Source organism: Rhamphochromis sp. 'chilingali', assembly GCF_963969265.1.
Source record: "Rhamphochromis sp. 'chilingali' genome assembly, chromosome: 21".
Taxonomy (NCBI): domain Eukaryota; kingdom Metazoa; phylum Chordata; class Actinopteri; order Cichliformes; family Cichlidae; genus Rhamphochromis; species Rhamphochromis sp. 'chilingali'.
The window spans coordinates 11,397,541-11,418,552 of record NC_137949.1 but is presented as its reverse complement, the minus strand read 5'-3'; the positions used below and the strand labels follow the sequence as shown (position 1 = coordinate 11,418,552).

Here is a 21,012-nt window from a genome sequence, read left to right as displayed (position 1 = left end):
TCTGATTTGTGCTTTCCCATGTGAAAGTCTGCCTGTTCTCAGAAACCATTTGATTTTCCATCGATGGCTCGTTTTAAGATGCAGTTTTGCCCCAGTAAAAGTCAAACTGTTGTATTGCCTAACATAAGCAATGCCCTAAATCACATCTGTAAAGCAGACAGTCCTAACACATGAGTTACTGTTTTTCCTTCACAGGTATCAAAGGAGCAGATGAGGATGAGCTCAGGGAAATAGCCTCCACGCCTCACAGCAAACACGTGTACAATGTGCCCAACTTTGACATGATCCAGGAGGTCCAGAAAGAGATCATAACACAAGTGTGCTCCGGTGTTGACGAGCAGCTGAACATTCTGGTCAGCGGAGAGGAGAGTGAGTCAAGTGATATTTAATACATGCCCATGCAGGATTCATCTAAAATGCTGTTACAGTATACTGATGTGCAGCATCTTGTTTACTTTGATGCCTCCCACAGTGGTGGAGCCAGCCTCCAACTTGGAGGTCACAGAAGTTTCATCCAAGTCAATGAGGGTGACGTGGGCCCCGTCTTTGGGTGATATCACGGGCTACAAGCTAACCGTCAATCCCATGCTGCCCGGCATGAAACGCCAAGAGCTGTACATTGGGGCTGGACAGACATCCGTCAACGTCCGTGACCTTTCCCCCGAGACCGAGTATGAAATCAGCCTGTACGCACTCAAAGGTCTGACTCCCAGTGAACCCATCGTTGAACTGGAGAAGACGCAGCCTGTCAAGGTGTCAACAGGTGAGGTGGTTTGCTGTCATGTGTGGTCAGCTTTTAAGTTTGATGTACTCGTGAATGAATCACAGGCAGTCATGTGACTTGGTTTCCTGTCTTTTTCAAGAGTGCTCACTGGGAGTGGATGTGCAGGCCGATGTAGTCCTGCTGGTCGATGGCTCGTACAGTATCGGATTACAAAACTTTGCAAAAGTCCGTGCCTTCCTGGAGGTTCTGGTCAACTCCTTTGACATCGGACCAAACAAAATCCAGATTAGCTTGGTCCAGTACAGTCGCGACACATACACCGAGTTTGCCCTCAACACTCACCATGACATTAACGCTGTCGTCAGAGCTGTGCGCACCTTCCCCTACCGCGGCGGTTCCACTAACACCGGCAGGGCCATGACTTACGTCAGGGAGAAGATCTTCGTCCCAGCTCGTGGAGCGAGACAGAACGTCCCCCGCGTCATGGTCCTGATCACAGACGGAAAGTCGTCAGACTCTTTTAGGGATGCGGCCACCAAACTGAGGAATATTGATGTGGAAATATTTGCTGTTGGCGTGAAGGATGCGGTGAGATCAGAGCTGGAGGCCATCGCTAATCCACCGGCTGACACCCATGTGTATGAGGTGGAGGACTTTGACGCTTTTCAGAGGATCTCTAAGGAGCTGACTCAGTCCATCTGTCTGAGGATTGAACAGGAGCTGCTCAACATCAAAAAGAGAAGTAAGTAGAAGAAGATCAACTCCTTTACTATGATCTGGAGCTCAGATTTACTTCTCTTTCTGATGGTTTCCATGTGTTAGCACCTTCACACTGGTCCACAGGATATTAGACCCTGAAATGTGACTGCATTTTTAGCCGCTGACGTAGTGGCAAATAGCCAGAGCAGTCATGGAAAAGCTAAACAGAGAAACATATTTTGTAAATTGCTGTCAGACATGGCAAAATTGAATCATTTCATCAGAGTTGCCAATAAACATACCACAAAAACCACGGACGTGCCTCTTGAATGAGCTCGAGTGATACCGAGAGCTGCAGCCCAAAACACTCGACAATCAGCCAGTGTGCCGTCCAGTGCTTCAAGATCTCAACTTTTGAAATCCATATTTGTTAAACTACAGTAGCTTTATAAAAGTCACGTGCAGGTGAGGCTCTAACTACCTGACTACCTCTTTGATTTTCAGGTTTGCTTCCACCGAGCGATTTGCGCTTTTCTGAAATTACCTCCCGAAGCTTCCGTGCCACCTGGGTACCTCCTCTTGCCAATGTCTTGTCTTACCTGCTACGTTTCCGCAAGGCGGAAGATGTCACCGGAGACTACATTTCCCTGGCTTTGCCCGGCGATACCAACACAGCTGTCCTTCCCCATCTTTATCCCCTCACCACCTATGAAGTCAATGTCTTTGCTCAGTATGATAAAGGAGACAGTTTCCCTTTGACGGGTGAAGAGACAACTCTCGAAGGTAAGAGATTTACCTGAATTTAACAGAATGTAATCAAAATAAAAACACTGAGCATCTAAGAGTTGCATTTTTCTTCTCAGAACAAGGAGCTGTAAGAAATCTACGAGTGACAGAAGAAACAACCAACAGTTTCAAGGTGTCGTGGCAAGCCGCGCCGGGTTCAGTGATCAGATACCGCCTGTCCTACGTCCCGCTGAGCGGCACAGGAGAGATACTGGAGGCTCAGACCCTTGGCCCAGAGACCACCATAGTCCTCCAGGAGCTCTTCCCCATCACTACCTACCGTGTGTCTGTGTCTGCTGAGTACGCATCCGGCCTTGGAAGCGAGATGCAGGTGGATGGAACCACCAAGGAGGGTGAGCGAGGACAACTGCTGACACTATTGTCAAACTGAAGTTTTGAGAAATGTGAATTTTGAGAAATGATGCATTTTGATCTGTTTTCAGTCCGCGGCTCTCCCCGTGACCTGCGTGTCTTCAATGAAACAATATCTACGATGAAACTGGCGTGGAGGTCTGCTCCTGGCAATGTTCTTCAATACCGCATTGCCTTCAAACCTGCTGAGGGAGGTGAGAGGAAGGAGATCTCTGTCAAAGGAGACACCACCCAGGCTGTACTGAAGAACCTCCAGCCAGCCACTGAGTATGAGCTGTTTGTCAGCGCTCGCTATTCTTCTGGTTTGGGCGATCCTCTCCTGGGCACCGGAACCACCTTAGAAGGTAAGAGACGCTGCCATATTGGTACTTTAAAGCCTTTGAAGCACAGTCGGATCATGTTTATTTCCAGTGTTTGCAGCATGCTTTGTAGATGTGCTTAGTATTTCCAGCTTAACAGGCCCCCTATTGTGAAACTACACGCATTTGGGAACTTGTTTCCTGTCCTCTAAAGGTCCCTGCACCAATAAAGTGAAAGTTGTGTAGTAGTTTGGAAGGTTGGTGTGAAAAATATGGAATGTGTAAGCGTTCTTTTACCACAGACTCCCCGACACGTCCTCACTCCTAAAGCGTAATATTTCACGCTACGTGACAAATCATCGATATATTACGCTTCCGAGCACCCAACACGTCTCTATGTTACGAGATCTGAAAAATGAGGAAACATGAGAACCGTTTGGAATCAATCTACACATGTATGTTCGTTTTACTTAAATCTGTTTAAAACGTCATTAAAGTGCTGGTTAGGGTTAAGGTTAGGGCTGGAATACCGCGGGAGTGTCATTCTACTGGATTTCATCCGTAACCCGGCGCGTAGCATAAGAACGCGGGTGGTCACCTTTCGTGTTCCTCAGGAACGCCTCAGGACTTGACAAATCATCAGCATATTACGCCTCAGGAGTGAGAACGGGCTGGACTCCTAGCTCGGGGTGACTTTGCCACCCATGAAGGCAGTAAGATGGAAATGAGTGGGTGTGGAATGCTTGTAAACCTATGGAATGACTTGGAACTGACTTTGAGAGGCATATGCTCGCCTGCTGAGACCTTTGCATCTCTATGACACGCGAATGATTGTGTTAGAGTCGCTCAGCGGGGCTGTCTCTCTGTCAGTAATTGCTACTGATTGCAAATTCTGTTTATAAAATCAGGAATTTTATTAGTTGTGCATTCAGTTTTATTGGGGAGCTAGCTGTTCTGGCCCAAATTGTGGTTTAAACGGACAATAATTTGAATCTCAATAATGTGTGAAGAGATAAAGTCTGCTGTTGTTTTGGCCAAACTGTTAATAAAAGGGAAAAAAAGAAAGTAGACTTGGCCGATTTCACTTATGAGTCCTTTTTGGGTAGTTAAAGATCAGAGAATGAATTTTGCAGTAATAGAAAAAGTGGGACTGTGTTTTCTTCATCTTGTCGAGTGCCAAGACGAAAATGGCACGGTGGCTGTTTTTCATCACATCTAAGTTGTGCCTCATTTGAATCAGAGTCTTCTCTGAAAGCAATTTAAGCCCTTGGACATATTAAAGAGTACATTTCTTGGTCTTTACAATTATGTTGTTACATTGAAACCACTGGCGAGGTCCTGCGTGCTGGATATATCTGCTTTTAATAGGCTTCCCAGTGCAGGTTGAATAAGAAGACTCGAGTGCAAAAAATTAACTAAATTTCCGTCTTGAATTTACAACTTCAACAAAGCATTTTTGTGTAAATTTCGGTGACCATAAAAATGTGGATGAAAAGTGGTCTCGTCTTTATTTCTTGCTGTTCCCACACTAACCGGAGAGCCCAGTCTGGATTAAAGCCGTCTCCACAGGTCAAATCTGTGCAGTCAGCCCCACACCCCCACAGGAAAAAGCTCCATGACAAAGCACTCTGTTTAGGCATTTTTTATTAAGCTGTCATGATATCAGCATGCCTAAACACTGATCTCATTGTGTGCCACTCTTTTTGAGTGACCCACTCTGTGAAGTCCATGTAGGCAAGAACTGGAAGAAAGTGGCTCGCACAAAGGCCTCTCTCACGGCCAACAGAGGATGGTAGACAATACAGAAGCCTTGAGCAGAGCAGAATTAAATCATCCTGAAACGAGTGGGAGCAGAGAGAAGGTGTGACACAGAATGCTTACATCAATGTGTTAAATGTGGATATTATACACTAACTATTTACTTAAGGAGTGGGAGTGTTAGTCGGCATGTGGAAGATGTTACCTAAGAGGACCCTGAAAGCTGGGTAAGCTGTCTGTCTCGTCTCAGGGAGAGCCGTCTGTTCATCTTCCTCCAGGGTGGGGCAAAGGACAGGCAGGGGCAGAGAGAAAGGCAGAGGGAAAACAGGGTACTTGAAAATGTGAACCACAATGCCTCAGGGTGACCTGGTGGGATAAAGGGCTGTTTCTTCCCTAAGAGGTCAAAAGTTCAACCCCTCATTTATCAAATGCTTAACTACCTGCATGACACCTCTGATGTGTTTATGCCATGAAGGACTTTCGAGCTTTGACTTGCACAAAAGCTCGGCACCAGGTGAGGTTGTAGCACTTTGGCTCGGTTTCCTCTAACCTATCCCTTTAATGAATTTTGTGCAGTGCCAGACTCTTTGGCGTGCCACATATTTTTTTCCACCACTGTAAAAGGTCCTTTGAGGTAAAAAGACTAGGGACAGGCAACCCTGGCTGACAGACACTGAAGGCTTGATCTTCGTGGCCCACGTGTACGTCTTAGCTGACCAAGAGCAATAAAGCGAAGGAAGCTTGAACCTGGCTGCCAGTGCTGAGATGGCACAATGTATTTCCCGATGTGATTTTGAAGGAGTTTGCAGAGAAAGCAAGCGTGCTCAGTCTAGTCAGGTAATATATACAGTGACCCACCTGAGTCTATGTAGCTGCGTAAAATGATTAGGACAGTGCTGGCAGGTTAGTCGTGTTTCCTCTGAATTTCTCTTGCCTGCTGGCACGACTGATTTCTTTCAAGTGCCGTCTGCAGTCATTTATATTTTCGAGCTTTAGACGTCGTTGGCTGCAGATGTGAAGGTTATGTCGGCACATGCCCTGCAGGAAATCTCTCAGATGAGCTTCGGTTGTGTCATATGCGGTTTTCTAGACATGGGTGAGGCCTTACTGTTATTTTGTGAGCCACCCTCGTTCCAGATCTTAATTTGAGAGTTCCTCGCCTTGATGGGTAGGATGCTCAGGAGGCGGGTGGGGTGTTATATAGAGGCGGCTATAATTGTTCTATTTTGATAGGTGGCACTGTAAACAATGCAACAAGATCTAAACATGTGTTTTGTAACCAAGCACTGAACTACAAACTGTGCAGAAAAGAAGTGAAACTTGTTTTTTTGCATTGCTGTAGAGGTTTTGCTTGGACTGGAGCATGCGTTTCCCCTTCTCTATAGATTGTCTGCAAGTGCTGATGAAAAGTGAGCCGCTGTCTGCAGAAACCATTATGTTGTGATTTTTTTTTTTTTTTTTTTTTTTTTTTTTTTTTTCCACCGTTGGTTCACGCACAGCCGGTAAAGTCAGTCAAGTTCATCTGCTTGGCAAAGATAATTCTTTTGATGGAACAATCTGGGTATTTATGAGCGGTCCACGCTGTTTTCATGGTATCCATAAATCTGGAACTCTTCATTAATTTGTGGCCGTGGCCGTTGCGCTTGACAAGTGCCTCCTCTCTTTGCTCTCAAGGTGCAGATTTCTGCTTGGCAGGCACGCCCGGTGCCGTTACTTCCGTTCGCTTTCCAATTCAGCCAGACTGGATGAGTCGCAGGGCCTGAAATCATCATGCATTTCATTTATAGGACTTTTCTGTTCCATTACATTCTTTTCAACTGCATTTTTGCTTTTATTAAATCTCATTTGGTGAGGTTTGATAGATGAGGTTTGAGTGGGACCACCCAGCTGGTCAGCTCTGCTCTGCTCGCCCGCAGTGGGTTAGGTGTTTGAATGAGGATCAGGATCCCGGAGGTTGTGTGGGAGGCTGTGCGTGGCAGCTCATCCTCATCCTCCTGTGAGATATCCAGCTCCTCTATATGGCGGCCAGATTGAAGAGCCGTCTCAACACGAGCGTCCCTCTCAGCCAGGCGTGCGCTGGCCGTGCGTTGCGAGACGCCACCGCAAAGTTCCCTTCCCTGCCTTTTCTGCAGCTTTCTCCTCTCATGACAGTCTCCTAGGAAAAGAGAGTGAAGGAGAAAAACGGCGAGCACAGCATCTGCAATTGTAGCGAGCGCACATTTCTGGATCGGGTTTCCTCTGCTTCAATGGAAAATTAAAGAGCTGTCAGGAGAGGTGCTGAGGATATGTGATTAGTTCTGCAGAAGTTTTTCCAACCGTCTCTTATTATGAAGGGAGAAAACTGTGGGTGCTCAAACACATCCTCAGGGGTTAAGGTGGAGACAGATGAGTGATGTCTGGTGGTTTATCACCGCCATTGTTCATTCCGTCCCTTTCGTCAGATCTTTATATGTCTGCATTAGCAGTACTAACAGCATCTCAGCCCAAATATAAAGTACTGAACCAACTCAAAACAAACTTCTGTCTGATCTACTTCTGCCTTTGAATCCATCCCCCAGAGCTCGGCTCACCCAGAGACTTGGTGACCAGTGACGTCACAGACACCAGTTTTGCCGTGTCTTGGACCGCGGCCCCGGGTAACGTTCGTCAGTACAGGGTCACGTACAAGTCTCTGTTCACTACGGAGTCTGGGGAAGCAGTAATACCAGGAAGCAGCACCACCACAGTTTTGCAGGGTCTCACCCCAGAGACACGCTACGAGGTGTCTGTGTTTGCCGTCTACGGCCATGGAACGGGCCAGGCATTGGTTGGAGAAGAAACCACAGATGGTAAGTTACTCTTCTTTTTTCTTGGTCTGTTTCGCTTTCTTCATAGGCTTTCTGTGTGAAGTCTGAAGACTTCATCTCGGTCATGCCTAGAAAGTGTGAAGCTAAGTATGTGTGATGTCACCGTACAGCCATAAAACCACAGAAGACACAAAGGGACCTTCAGATATTTCCCCCCACCTAAAACACAAACAAAGCCTTAGGGCTTCTTGCATCTGTTAAACTCCAAATACGGTCCAGGAGCATCATCACTGAGCTTTCTGGGTCAGTGATGCAGGCTTAAAAGTGGTCCAGGAAAAAATAGTGTTGAAAGTGGTATTTTGTAAGCTGTAGAAAAAGGGAGCTGTCATCAGCGCTTACTGCTCAGTTCATTCTGTTGAGCTCAGAGATAACGTCATAGCTGATGCCATTCGCCTGAGCAGTAACGAATCTGGAGACTTCACACGCATGTCTTCGAGGCTGTGCATGTATGTTATATATGTGTGCAGAGGTGATGTCATGTCCAGGACACCTGCACGAATTTTCATGGGAGATCCAGAGCAGATAGGCCTCACTCATGCATATTGTGCAGAAACTTGCACCAGTTGGGAGGATTTTAGTTCAAGAGTTAGTAAAAAAGATTTCAAGGAAAAAGATTTCCAAACACTATTATTGTTTATTGATTCTGGCAAGCAGGAGAGGGGGCATACCCACCAAATACAACCATCCTATCTAGAACCTCCCTGGGCCGAAGCGACACGCAGCTAACTTGGATGTGCTTCCCTTTTCCATTAATAAACGTGCTCCCACCGATGCAGAGGGCTCTGAATATTTTCCTCAGCCCATTTCAAATCCTCTGACAATTCAACAACAACAACAACAACAATCTTTATTTATAGAGCACATTTAAAAGCCTTGGGCATACCAAAGTGCTTTACATAAAACAATAAAAGGTTCAAACATTGATAACGGATAAATAAAAATAACGAGTTATGTTCATAGATAAAAGCTACCAATAAGAATGACTACAGCACATGGGTAATAGCAAGATAAAAGCTGTACCACCATAATAAAAGACACCAATAGAAAGATAGGAGGGAATTAATACAAGAGGTCAATAGGTCACAGCAACCAAACAAACAACCAAACAAACCAGCAATTAAAAGGTGGAGAAGGCAAGTTTAAAAAGATATGTTTTAAGCTGTGATTTAAAAGAATGAATAGAATCAGATGCCAATCGGGAGATTGTTCCACAGCACAGGTGCAACAAGAGCAAACGATCGATCACCTCTAGTCTTAAGTCGAGATCTGGGCTGAGCCAGCAGTAACTGTGACGATGACCTTAAAGCCCTAGCAGGAGCATAAGGGTTTAAAAGGTCCTTAAGGTAGCTGGGTGCAGTGTTGTTAGTAATTTTAAAAGTAAACAACAAAATTTTAAATTGAATACGATATTTGACAGGCAACCAGTGCAGATCGGCAAGGACAGGAGTAATGTGGGCAAACTTGCTGGTTTTAGTTAGAATGCGAGCTGCAGCATTCTGAACTGTCTGTAATCTCTGTAAAAGGGAAGAGTGGAGACCACAATAAAGTGAATTACAATAGTCTAGCCTCGACGTTACAAAGGCGTGGATGAGCTTTTCGAGATCTTTATGCGGGATATAGCGCCTAGCCTTAGAGATAAGACGAAGCTGGTAAAAACTAGATCTGACAACAGCAGACACTTGTTTGTCAAGTGAAAAGGAGCTGTCAAATAAGACACCCAGATTCCTGACAGTATCAGAGAGAGAACAACTAAGAAAACCAAAGGCATCCCGGAGTTTGGCACGAAGGGCATTACTACCAAAAATCATAATCTCGGTTTTCTTCTCATTAAGGATAAGAGAATTCGACAACAACCACTTCTTGGCCTCAGACATGCATTCTCGGAGGCTATTCAGAGACAGAGCAAGATCGTCGTTTAGCTCAAAATAGAGCTGGATATCATCTGCATAATAGTGATAAGCAATATGGTATTTCTCAAAGATGGCACTTAAAGGAAGCAAGTATAATGAGAAAAGGGTAGGGCCCAGCACAGATCCCTGGGGGACACCACAGCAAACAGGTACAGCTGAGGAAGAGGATGTAGCCAGATGTACCGTAGAGAGCCGATTGGAGAGATAGGATTTAAACCAATCCAGGGCAGCGCCCTTCATGCCTACAGTGTGCTCAAGTCTCGCTAATAAGATATTATGGTCAACCATGTCAAATGCCGATGATAGATCCAAAAGCACTAAGACTGAGGGGCGTCCGTTGTCAGCCATTAGTAGGAGATCATTGAAAACACGAAGCAATGCTGATTCTGTGCTGTGATGTTGTTTGAAGGCCGATTGAAATTTATCATTTATATTATTCTCATCAAGGTAGGTCTGCAGTTGGAGCAGAACCACCTTCTCAAGTATTTTAGCCAGAAAGGGAAGCTTAGAAATTGGCCTAAAATTGGCAAAATCACTAAGCTCAAGGTTCCTTTTTTTTAGAACAGGTTGGATTATGGCATGCTTGAGAGCTGAAGGTACATAGCCAGAAAGCAAGGAGAAGTTCAATATGGACAATAAACAAGGTCCAATTACACTGAAACAATCCTTAACAATACGGGATGGGAGAGCATCATGTACACAGTTAGTATTGTTCAATTTATCAATTAGACGCTTCAGAGTGGAGAGAGAAACGGGTTCAAATTGATAAAAGGTGGCCGAACAATCAGGAGTAGACATACAATCAGTCACCAGAGGAAGAGTAGATCTAAGGGATAAAACTTTATCTAAAAAATAGTTTGAGAATTTTCCACAAAGACCCGGGGAAGACAGCAGTGGCATAGAGGGACGGGGGTTCACCACAGAGTTAAAAATTTTAAATAGAATTCGTGGATTATCACCATTAGTGGTAATAATTTTAGAGAGAAAAGCCGCTTTAGCCGTTCTGGCAGCAGTTTGGAACTTCGAGCGGCTAATACGTAAAATATCATAAGAAGACTGAAGTCTATCACTCCTCCACTTCCTCTCATCACGCCGACATATACGTCGTAGGGCACGAACAGAATCATTTAACCAGCATTGTGAGAAAGTTCTAGGGCGTTTCATTTTGATGGGTGCAACAATGTTAAGAATCGAGGAACAGGTGGTAAAAAGAGTATTAGTAGAGTTCTCAAGTGTGTGTGGGGAAGAACAATCCAGCATACTAAATGGGGAGTTAACAAAAGACGTAATAAAGTTGACCACAGTATTGGCATTAATAGTGCGCGTAGGATAAAGAGGAGAGTTTAGGTATTGTCCAGTATCACCCAGGTCTACATCGAAGATGACCGGGGAATGATCAGAGAGACCAGTATTCCTGATTTCCTTAATGCAAATGTCCACATTGAATGAAAAAACCAAATCAAGGGTGTGGCCTTGAACATGGGTAGGCTCATTCACCCACTGAATAAGATTAAAAGAATCAGTCAGCACAAGAAAGTCTTTAGCCAATTGGTCATTCATACAGCAGACATGAATGTTAAAATCTCCAGAAACAATAACAGAATCATATTTAAAAAGAACGGATCCCAAAAAATCAGCAAATTCAGAGATAAACATCTTATGATATTTAGGCGGACGATAGACCACGACACACAAAGTGGTCCGAGAGCCCGTCAGTTCCAATAGCTGAACTTCAAAACTGGAATAGGTTGGAGAGGATAGCAGCCGTGCATCATGTTTATTATTGAAAACCGAGGCTAAGCCACCACCTCTACCAGTTAGCCTAGGTGAGCTAAAGAAGGCAGAGTCAGGAGGTAGAAGCTCAGAGAAGGGGATGAACTCACCCGGAGAAGTCCAGGTCTCCGTTAGAAATAGGACATCCAGTCCCGAGGTGAGAAAAAAGTCATTTAGGAGGAAGGCCTTATTTGAAAGAGACCTGACATTAAATAAGGCCAACCGAATCCGGGGGGCCAGGACCTTTGTAGTAGCCCGTCGCAAGGAGCAAAGGTTGTTATGTTGAACACCGCGGCCAGGCGGTGTTATCCAAAATCGGGCAGAGTGGTAAGCCACTGGGCGAGCAGGGTAGGTTTGAAGGCCGACGGAGCAAATCCAACGGTGGGTTAGCAATCTAGCCGCAGAGTGGCTGCTGAGATAGTGGAAGAAACAGGATAGCTCACGGCTTGTAGAAGGGAAGTCCATAGCCATGGCTCTGATATAAGCCTTAACGCGGACACGGACGCCGCTCCTCCTACCCCGTTTCCTGAGGCGTTTCCTACGGAGCATGGGAAGAGGAGGATAGGTCACATAGGTAGGGGAGACAGGCATCAGGGGGATAGCGGCACCGGCGGTCCCAAGGCAGTCAGGTCGTTGAGAACAGGAAAACCGAAGATTCAGGAGCGTGTCTCTGTCATAAGTTATTAGTGTACAATCACCTAGAGAACATAAAACCAAAGATAAAACAACGAGAAGTACAACGCCAAGGCGAAGACGTGGTCGGAGACGGTCAGCCATGCACACCGGCGCCATCTTGCTTCCACGTGACCACGCGAATAAGCGTGGTCAGAATTCACACTTGCCCACACTTGCCCTTCCTGCAGGGAGAGTAAGAAGCACTCAACAGACACACAAAGAATTTCCTCAAGATGTCACGGCAAGACATCAAAGTTTGGCGCCCAAAACCACCTATTAAACACAATCAATCATGTAACTTTGCATCTGTTTAAAGTGAGTAGGTTTGTATTCAGACGCGTGGAAAATGAGCCGATGAAAGCTACTGCGAGGTAGCTGACTGCGCCGTTTCCTTAGCAGCAGGAAAGCCTTGGTGATTTTATTCCCCCGGGGCCATCTATCCATCGTTTCTCTCTGATATTTGTTCCTTCGTTGCAGTTTCAGCTGCTGGCAGATCGATCGTCGTCTCAGAGGAGACGGAGAAGTCCATGAAGGTGACATGGCAGCCGGCACCTGGAAACGTCGTCAACTACCGCGTCACTTACAAACCACAGGCAGGAGGGCGCCAGCTGGCGGCCAAAGTGCCCGGTGGCACTACCACCACTGTGCTGAGACGCCTTACCCCTCTCACCACTTATGACATCACTGTGGTGCCCGTTTATCGCTCCGGAGAAGGCAAAGCAAGGCAAGGGGAAGGAACTACATGTAGGTTGGCCCGCTGTTCACTACACATCATGACACTGTAAATCCAGGCTATTATAAAGTCGTTAAAGACCCTCCACATCTGCCCCGATCAGTCTGTGTATTCCTTCCCCTCCAGTAACACCTTACAAAGGCCCGAGGAACCTCCAGACTTCAGAGCCCACCAAGACCAGTTTCCGTGTAACCTGGGACCACGCTCCCGGTGACGTTAGGGGCTACAAAGTCACTTACCACCCAGTGGAGGATGACATCGACCTGGGGCAACTTCTGGTTGGTCCCTATGATAACACTGTGGTGCTGGAAGAACTCAGGTTTGTCCCACTTTTTCGTGTTTTTACGGTTTATTATCAGACTCGTTTGGACTTTGGACTATGTTCTCCTGCATATTTTGTAATGAAAGTTGTTTTTTGGGTTGACAGAGCTGGTACCAAATACACAGTGAGTGTGTTCGGTATGTTTGAAGGAGGGGAGAGCATGCCGTTGGCTGGAGAGGAGTACACCACCTACTCTGACGCACCTGATCCTCCAAATTTTGACAAGCCAAGTAATATTACCCACATATATGTGATGTACATTGCACACGGTCATTGTAAGAATAAGAGAAGGCGCAGAGCACGTTCTATGCAAAAACAAATGAAAAAGTCTTAGTCATTCTGTTACTGTATCTGTCGTCCTGTTTAAGTCACTAGATGTTTTGTATGTATGTTTTGTTTCTCTGTATGTTTTGTTTCTCTGTCAAACATCGGAGAGTGTGTCACATATTACATTTTTGTTTGGGGAAAAACCCCTCTGTAAATCCAAGCCACATAAAAGCTGAATACCTTTCTTTAAAGCGAATTGTCTCACGAAATAACAGATGTAATGGCAACTCCATCTGCCTGCCCTTTCCCTGCTTTCTTCGCCGTGTCACTTTGGGCTTCCGCTCTTTATTTCCAGTCCAGCCAGCGGAGATACGAGCCGTGCGTGTATAATCTGTTTGCACTTATAAAACGTTTTACTATCCAGTGAGTCAGAGCGTGGCAGGCAGCAAGTGTGAGACGAGGAAAGAAGTTGTGTTTGCTGCGAGGAAAGGTCAGCGTGACCAGTTAGCTGCAAGCCCTCTCCTAAAAAGGAGGCAGATGTAGACTCGGTGAGGTGACATAATCAGCGTTTCCTTGTACATCTACCGAGTAAGTGTCTGCACATTAAAGGCACTTATTCCTGGATCTTTATTGTTACAAACTATTTCAAATGACTTTAGAAAATCATATTTTACCTCCACATACCACTTCTTGGGCTTTTTGCCCACAGATTGGAGATGTTGTGTGTACTTCTAATGTGTAAAATCATGTAACCTGTTTTCAGTTGCAGACAGCAGCAGTTAGTGCGACATCTGCAGTTCTCTTTTAGGTACAAAGGATCGGATGACTTCCTTTTCATCACACAGGTGTTTGGAAAACAGGATGTGAATGTTTCCTCGCTGCTCTGCAGGGCACAATAATCTCCTCAGCGGAGGCCTTTAATATAAAGGGCACATTCTCCTGGGAGTACCCCGTGGATGGGAAAACCACTGAAAGAATTACTGCCTCCACATGCTGCCGAGTGAAGAAGATCATAATTATACCACCTGGAAAATAATTGTTATCCACAGAGGGATGGAAGAAAGAGCAGAATTATTTGTTGCGTGCATGTAGAGATTGTTTGTTAAGCATTCAGGAAATTGTTTGGATTTTTGTGGAAATTTATTGCCGTCAGCTCTTCTTTCCTCCCTTCTTTTCTTCTCACACGTCCTTGAAAGCTCTTCCACCATTACACTAGAGCATTTTTGATTATATTTGAAACTCATTTGTAACGTTCACCTGGGATCCTTCGTGACACGTGAACCTCTGCCCTGTCAGATACGATGTGTAGGACCAATGCTCAGGCTGACATTGTGCTTCTGGTGGACGGCTCCTGGAGTATCGGACGTCTGAACTTCAAGACTATTCGTGCCTTCATTGCACGTATGGTGGGCGTCTTTGACATCGGCCCTGATCGGGTCCAAATCGGTGCGTTGAATCAAAATAAGAATGATAAAGTATGTATTTGTTAATACAGCAAAGGTTTTCTTTGAGGTGCTCTAACTAAGATTTGGCGGCTTCTTTAGGGCTTGCTCAGTACAGCGGAGACCCAAAGACCGAATGGCACTTGAATGCTCACCGAACCCGAGAGTCTCTCCTGGATGCTGTGTCCAACCTGCCCTACAAGGGAGGAAACACCATGACAGGTGATTCGCTTCGTTTCTGATCTTTTTGCTTTTGTAGACGCAAACGAGCATTTCGCATTACTCTGTGCCTTCTTCGTGGCAGGTCTGGCTTTGAACTACATCCTCCAGAACAATTTCAAAGAGGACGTCGGGATGCGTCCCAGTGCTCGAAAGATTGGCGTCTTGATCACTGACGGAAAATCGCAGGATGATGTCATTGCCAACTCTCAAAACTTGCGCAATCAGGGCATTGAGCTCTATGCCATCGGTAAGCAAAGAGTGGTGCAGTTAACTTGTGCTTTTCCTGCATCTAAAAAGCTGCTGCTGACCCTTGACCTTTATATCATTGTTATTTAGGTATTAAGAATGCAGACGAGAACGAGCTGAGGTCCATCGCCTCTGAGCCGAATGACATTCACATGTACAACGTGGCCGATTTCTCCTTCCTGCTGGACATTGTGGACCGGGTTTCTGACAACCTGTGTAACAGTGTCAAAGGGCCAGGTGTGTGAAGTCCAAGGTGTTTGATAAGCAGTATAATTATAGTGGACAGCATCAAGGATCCTCGTGAAAAAGCCACATTAGATGCAAAGAACGACCCCTGCATGAGCATCATTTACTCCCTCATACGTGGAAAAGCTATGAAGCTATGAAATGAGAAAGTTGGCCAGTTTCAGAGCTTTTCACTACATATAATTCACCCTAAATCAGTGATTTAGAGTTAATTATACGCAGCGGTTTCAAGCATTCTATGCTTGCATCTTAACAGGAGGCGCTCCAGATGCACCCACTAATCTGGTGACATCAGAGGTGACTCACCGGTCCTTCAGAGTCACCTGGGACGGCCCCGACGACCAACCAGAAAAGTACCGTGTGGAGTACAGGACTTTATCGGGAGCCCCACAACAGGTATTTGCCAAAAACACCAAAAAACTTGCTCTGCTTCAATCACACACAAGTAATTCTAGTGCAGTATGTGAGTGTTAATGCTGCCCTGATGCTACTGGGAAACAACTTCTATTTCCAGCCACCTGTTTGTGTTGGCTTCTTGCTGTTTGGGTGTCTGATTACACTGCAGCTCGACACAGGCCAAGGAAACAAAAACAGCCGTCTCAGTTTCAGAGATTAGTAAGAAAATCTCGTGACTTTGAATGAGAGATGGCCCCGCTGGCCGGCAGCGTCTCGGCTCCACGGCGTGGATGTGTTTTTGGAGTCTGAAACAAATATGCAGAAGTTTGTTTTTCTGCAGCTCCCAGGGTTTGCTTGAATAGTGAACATTGTGGATTTGTTTATAGATGGTGAGGCTGACCTTTAGCCTGGTAAAAATTTACAGATTGTTTTCTGGGATTGATTGGAAATGTCTGTGAAGATATTCACAGTTCTGGTGCACATTAGTAAAACTTCATCAATCCTCTGATCCTCCTGTCTGTTATTAGGTGATCGTGGACGGCAGTCAGACCACTGTGGTTCTCCAGAGGCTGAACCCTCTCACACAGTACCTGGTCAGCGTCTACTCCGTGGTGGGAGAGGAGAGCAGTGATGCTTTGGATGGAAAAGAGACCACACGTATGTCCCACCTCAGCTCACTGAAAGAGACTGAGTGACTAAAACTCCACACACAACGTTAATGCAAACCTAACTTTGTAAACAGCGCTGCATATGACACTAGTAAAAATCGGTACTAAATCGGTACGTGATGATGAACTGCAGATGTGACCGTATTTTATTGCACGCTCTTAAGTGGTTATCATTTAGAGTCTAACTCAAACAGACCTTTCGCGCTATTAGGAAAGCCAGATAAATGGGGCTCTGAGAGAGCTACGGTTTCAATTCGAGCAGACTCTGGTGCTCTCACGAACCCTGAGTCTTTGCTTTACGAGCAGTTGCCCTTTGAGTCAGCCGCCATCATGCAATCTCTCCGGCACGGTTGCGTAACACAAACGTAATGCAACTCAGAGACTGTAATTCGTGTGTGGTCTCCATTAATAAAAGGTTCAAAGGATATATATATATATACACATATATACGCACCTTGTTTGTGAAACCATATGTGGCTGCAAAAAGATGAAAGTACCAAATCTTGATTAGATGCAAATTAAGAGATTAAATTTGGTTTTAGGTCCAAATTTGAAAGAAAGATTATATAGTGTAAATGCAAACTTTATGCAATCAAAGAATTAATTATAATTGTGGCTATACAAATGCAGTGGTTAACAAGTATTTGCTGTTTCCTGGTTTTCCAGTTCCTCTGAGTGCCGTGAGGAGGATGGAGATTTACGATCAGCAGGTCACCACCATGAGAGTGAGATGGGAAAGGGCACCGGGAGCCACAGGCTACATGCTGCTCTACAGCGCCATCAATGCTACGCAGCCCACTACAGAGCAGGAGGTAAGATCCATTCTGGGAAACCAGAAGGCATCCAGCCAATCAGCTGTGGATAGAACTGAAATGGACACATTCACATGTGTTTGTAGGTTCATAACACGAATGCCTGCTCGCATACACGAGCACCAAACACACGCAGCGCCTCGCTAAAAGCACAAAGTGACCTGCTGTCAGCATTTCTGACTGAGTGCAGATGTCACACATTGAAATAACTTTTTACAAAGACACCAGTGTTTGCCTCGTCACTCAGCAGCAAGGCAACAGGAAAAAATACAAAGAAACATTGTCAGCCACAGAGGGGTGGCTGAACCATGAGCTCACTCTGCCAAGGGAACATCATCATCATTTCTTCATGAGGTGTCAACCCCAGTGGGGCAAACCCAGATGCAGCAGATGTGCTCCAGTATTTCTCCTCACCATATTTCCCAGCCAGCGAGGAGTCCCCCTCATCTGCTTCCCCTCTCAACCTGTGTTGTTTGTTTGGTTTGGTCCGCTTCCAGATCAGAGTGGGCGGCGACACAACCGACGTCCAGCTGGTGAAGTTGCTCCCCAACACGGCCTACACGCTTTCCCTATTTGCCCTCCATGGAGAATCAGCCAGCGAACCACTGACCAAACAGGGAGTCACATGTTCGTAACCAGCCTATCATTTCAATGTTTCAGCACAAATTCAGAGTCATTTTTGATAAACTAACAGAGTTTTTAACTCATGTGCAGTGCCCATGCCACCTGCGGGAGAACTGAGGGTTCGGGATATTACCCACAGCACCATGACGCTTGACTGGGATGCTGCTCCCGGTCCCGTTCGCAAGTACCTCATCACCTATAAGCCTGAGAGTGGAGATGCAAAAGAAGTGAGTTCGTCTTTCCTTTCATGGTATTACAACCGCTGTTATGACCAGTCCCTTCCTGCTATTGCAGAACCTCCTGTCTGTTATAGTCATTAGGATTTATGATGATTAAGTTGTTGGATATTTCTCGACTGATCCGTTATCACATTGTGGAGATTGCAGCTGTTTGAGTGGACATCAGGGGATTTTCTGGAGTCTAAAGAAATATTATGAAACTCTCTGAATGTGATTTTGCAAGGCTTACAGGCTGGTTCTGGTACTGGGGACTGGAGGAATACTTTATGGTTGCATGTCCCCATGTGGGAGTTGTTGGGCTACAGCAGCACATTCTGCAGGAAGTGAAGATTAAGGTGCTCTAAAGGTGGAAACACACTGAGCTGAAGATATGTGATGCAACACAGAGACATGGCGCCACTAACAACATCTTAACTTTCAGCTAACGAGTGAAACCAAGAGCACAAAGTATTTCGTGTGTTTAGTTTCTTCCTGTTTGCTTTAGTGTTATACCTGCTGGTCACACTGCTACCGGTTTTATGAGGTGCAGATTAGTGAGGTCACCAGAATTCCAGGAAACCTTCCCTGAGAACGAAGCCTTACACTTTTCCAAACGCGCAAAGTGATTCTTAAGCGCTATATATTCTTTATTGATACTGTATAATAACATTTAACAACTGTGTTTTATTGTTCTACAGCTGGAAGTGGGAGGACGCGTGACCAGCAGACAGTTGGATAACCTGATCTCTCAGACCGAGTACGCTTTAGCTGTTACTCCAGTCTACGACGAAGGTCCCGGACAGCCGATGCTGGGAGAGGCCATCACAGGTCAGAATCGTTACCATGGCGCCGGCCCCGTTTGCTGCTTCTGACCGAGATGGAGATCATAATTGCATTTTCTTTCCTCCGCTCTAAAGATGTGGTTCCAGCACCAAAGAACCTGCGATTCACAGAAGTCACGCATACCAGCTTTGTAGCTCACTGGGAGCATGGAGCGCCTGACGTGGCTCTGTACCGCATTGGCTGGGTTAAGAAGGGAGATGCCAACACCCAATACGTAAGAGAAAACCAGATGTCCGGGATGTTTATATTAGGAATAAATCATGCAGGTATTTCACGATGAGTCCCACAGTAGGCGTTTGGCGTTGCTTAGGAAAGACCTCCGGTGGAGGCAGGGAGAACATCTAAAAAACAGACGATGAATTTTACATGGCTTACATTTGGTTTTTATTGGCTAAGCTGTCTTTGTGTTTTCCTCATCAGGCCATTCTGAACAATGATGAGACGACCCACCTGCTGGAGAACTTGGAGTCAGACACGCCCTACGACGTGTCCGTCACTGCGATCTACCCGGATGAGTCGGAGAGCGAGGACCTGCTAGGCACCGAGAGGACATGTAAGACGCACACAGTGATGACGACTCAGTAATAACTCTAGCTAACACTGTATGCTTAAAGTATTTGTCACAGTTTCTCTTCTTTTGGTGTTAATTTTGCATTTTGATGCTATGTGAAGTGTTCGATCAAGGGTTTGCCCATTATGCCTTTCTATTTCTGCCTCTATAGTGCGCCGTCAAAATGGTTCCCCACGTAAGTGTGTTCATAGCAAACCAAAGGGATGCTTTTTCTTTCAAGTGACAAAAGCATGTTTTATTGTTGCAACCAGTCATCAGAACCGTTGTTATTTCATCATCAAGCAAGACCCTTAACCCATCCATCGCTCCAGTGGTGCTGATGCTGTCACAGCCCGGTTTTATTCTTACGTGTTTGCTTGTCTGCGTTTGTCCACGCCATCATCCCACGGCTTCTTCATGTCCTTACTCGGTTACATGAAATGGCTGGATGGAGTTCCACCATGCATGCCTGGCAAAACAAGGATTTCAATCCCTGTTTTCAAAGCCCGTTCCATCAGCCACCATCAGTTCATTCATCCATCCATGTTCATTCATTCATCCATGCATTTGTCATTCATCATCATCATCATATCATCATTATCATCCTCCTCCATCTATTGTCCGTCAAGAGACACCTGCTTGAGAAAAGACGAAGAGCGACTGTCTTTTCTTTTTTAAAGCTGCAGTCCTGTTTAACGCTCATTGCTCTATTTTCTTTCAACCATAAACAAAAGGCAGAAAATTAACTGGCATCTGAACTCAAATCAGCCAATAATCTCAAGGACTGTGTCTTTAAAAGATATTTCAGTGATATCAGAAACGCTTTCAAAGGAAACCGTATAACTGCTGTTGGCGTAGCTTTAACTGTCATATATGTGCTTGCCTGTTGCACTGTGCAGTGCCTCTTCCAGCGCCCACCAACCTGGTTGTGTACAATGAAACCACCACCACTCTGAACGCCATGTGGACTCCACCGACGGGCCGTGTCCAGAACTACAAGATCTCTTACGTCCCCACATCTGGAGGCAGGATTCAGACTGTAAGTCACACAACAGTTAGCTCGTGTTTGTCAGTGTTTAGCAGCAGTGACAGGCTTTAATATTTTAGCTAGTGTCTCCTTTCTTTTCATCTCCTTCTCAGTCTCGCTTTAATAATCCAGACAACTGCGGTTTATAGTTTATGGCTTTAACTCAGTCGGTGGATTTGTTTCTTCCTCCACAGCGACTTTGCTTCCAAGAAATCTATACAGCTGTGGCATCGGTGTTCAATTATTTGAGTTTATTCCGAGTCAAATCTCATAATCTGTTGTTTGGATACAGCGGCATTAGTGTGGACAAAACCTTTCCTACTCTTTCCTCAGTATTTCCTGACGCTGCAGACTGTCTCCCGCTGGTCGTGCATTTTTGGCCGTCTCGCTGAATTTTCAAAAGTCTTTCTGGATGACAGCTGAATTTTTGGTTTCAATTTTCTGTCAGACGTTTCTCAGAGCTTCCACGAGCAAGAATTAAAACGAGAACCAGAAGCCTGAGGACGAGCAAATATCTACACACGAGATTTCACGCTGATGCGAAGCGTCTGATC

General features: G+C 45.5%; 1 protein-coding gene across 3 annotated transcripts in view; it reads left to right on the top strand.

Annotated features, from left to right (window-relative positions):
* Window positions 1–21,012, top strand: part of col12a1a (collagen, type XII, alpha 1a) — a 50,456-nt gene that overhangs the window by 7,566 nt on the left and 21,878 nt on the right. For 2 of the 3 annotated variants that reach the window (XM_080870670.1, XM_080870672.1), the window contains exons 8-31: window positions 196–369; window positions 473–763; window positions 864–1,466; window positions 1,928–2,206; window positions 2,287–2,562; window positions 2,653–2,925; window positions 7,197–7,466; window positions 12,320–12,586; window positions 12,702–12,894; window positions 13,003–13,127; window positions 14,461–14,610; window positions 14,709–14,828; window positions 14,911–15,075; window positions 15,165–15,311; window positions 15,577–15,716; window positions 16,244–16,373; window positions 17,051–17,196; window positions 17,694–17,823; window positions 17,911–18,047; window positions 18,737–18,866; window positions 18,956–19,095; window positions 19,302–19,434; window positions 19,604–19,627; window positions 20,331–20,470. In XM_080870670.1, the coding sequence (XP_080726796.1) occupies window positions 196–369; window positions 473–763; window positions 864–1,466; window positions 1,928–2,206; window positions 2,287–2,562; window positions 2,653–2,925; window positions 7,197–7,466; window positions 12,320–12,586; window positions 12,702–12,894; window positions 13,003–13,127; window positions 14,461–14,610; window positions 14,709–14,828; window positions 14,911–15,075; window positions 15,165–15,311; window positions 15,577–15,716; window positions 16,244–16,373; window positions 17,051–17,196; window positions 17,694–17,823; window positions 17,911–18,047; window positions 18,737–18,866; window positions 18,956–19,095; window positions 19,302–19,434; window positions 19,604–19,627; window positions 20,331–20,470 (4,583 nt within the window). The remainder of the gene's footprint in view (window positions 1–195; window positions 370–472; window positions 764–863; window positions 1,467–1,927; window positions 2,207–2,286; window positions 2,563–2,652; window positions 2,926–7,196; window positions 7,467–12,319; window positions 12,587–12,701; window positions 12,895–13,002; window positions 13,128–14,460; window positions 14,611–14,708; window positions 14,829–14,910; window positions 15,076–15,164; window positions 15,312–15,576; window positions 15,717–16,243; window positions 16,374–17,050; window positions 17,197–17,693; window positions 17,824–17,910; window positions 18,048–18,736; window positions 18,867–18,955; window positions 19,096–19,301; window positions 19,435–19,603; window positions 19,628–20,330; window positions 20,471–21,012) is intronic. The other variant, XM_080870671.1, reaches the window with a different exon arrangement.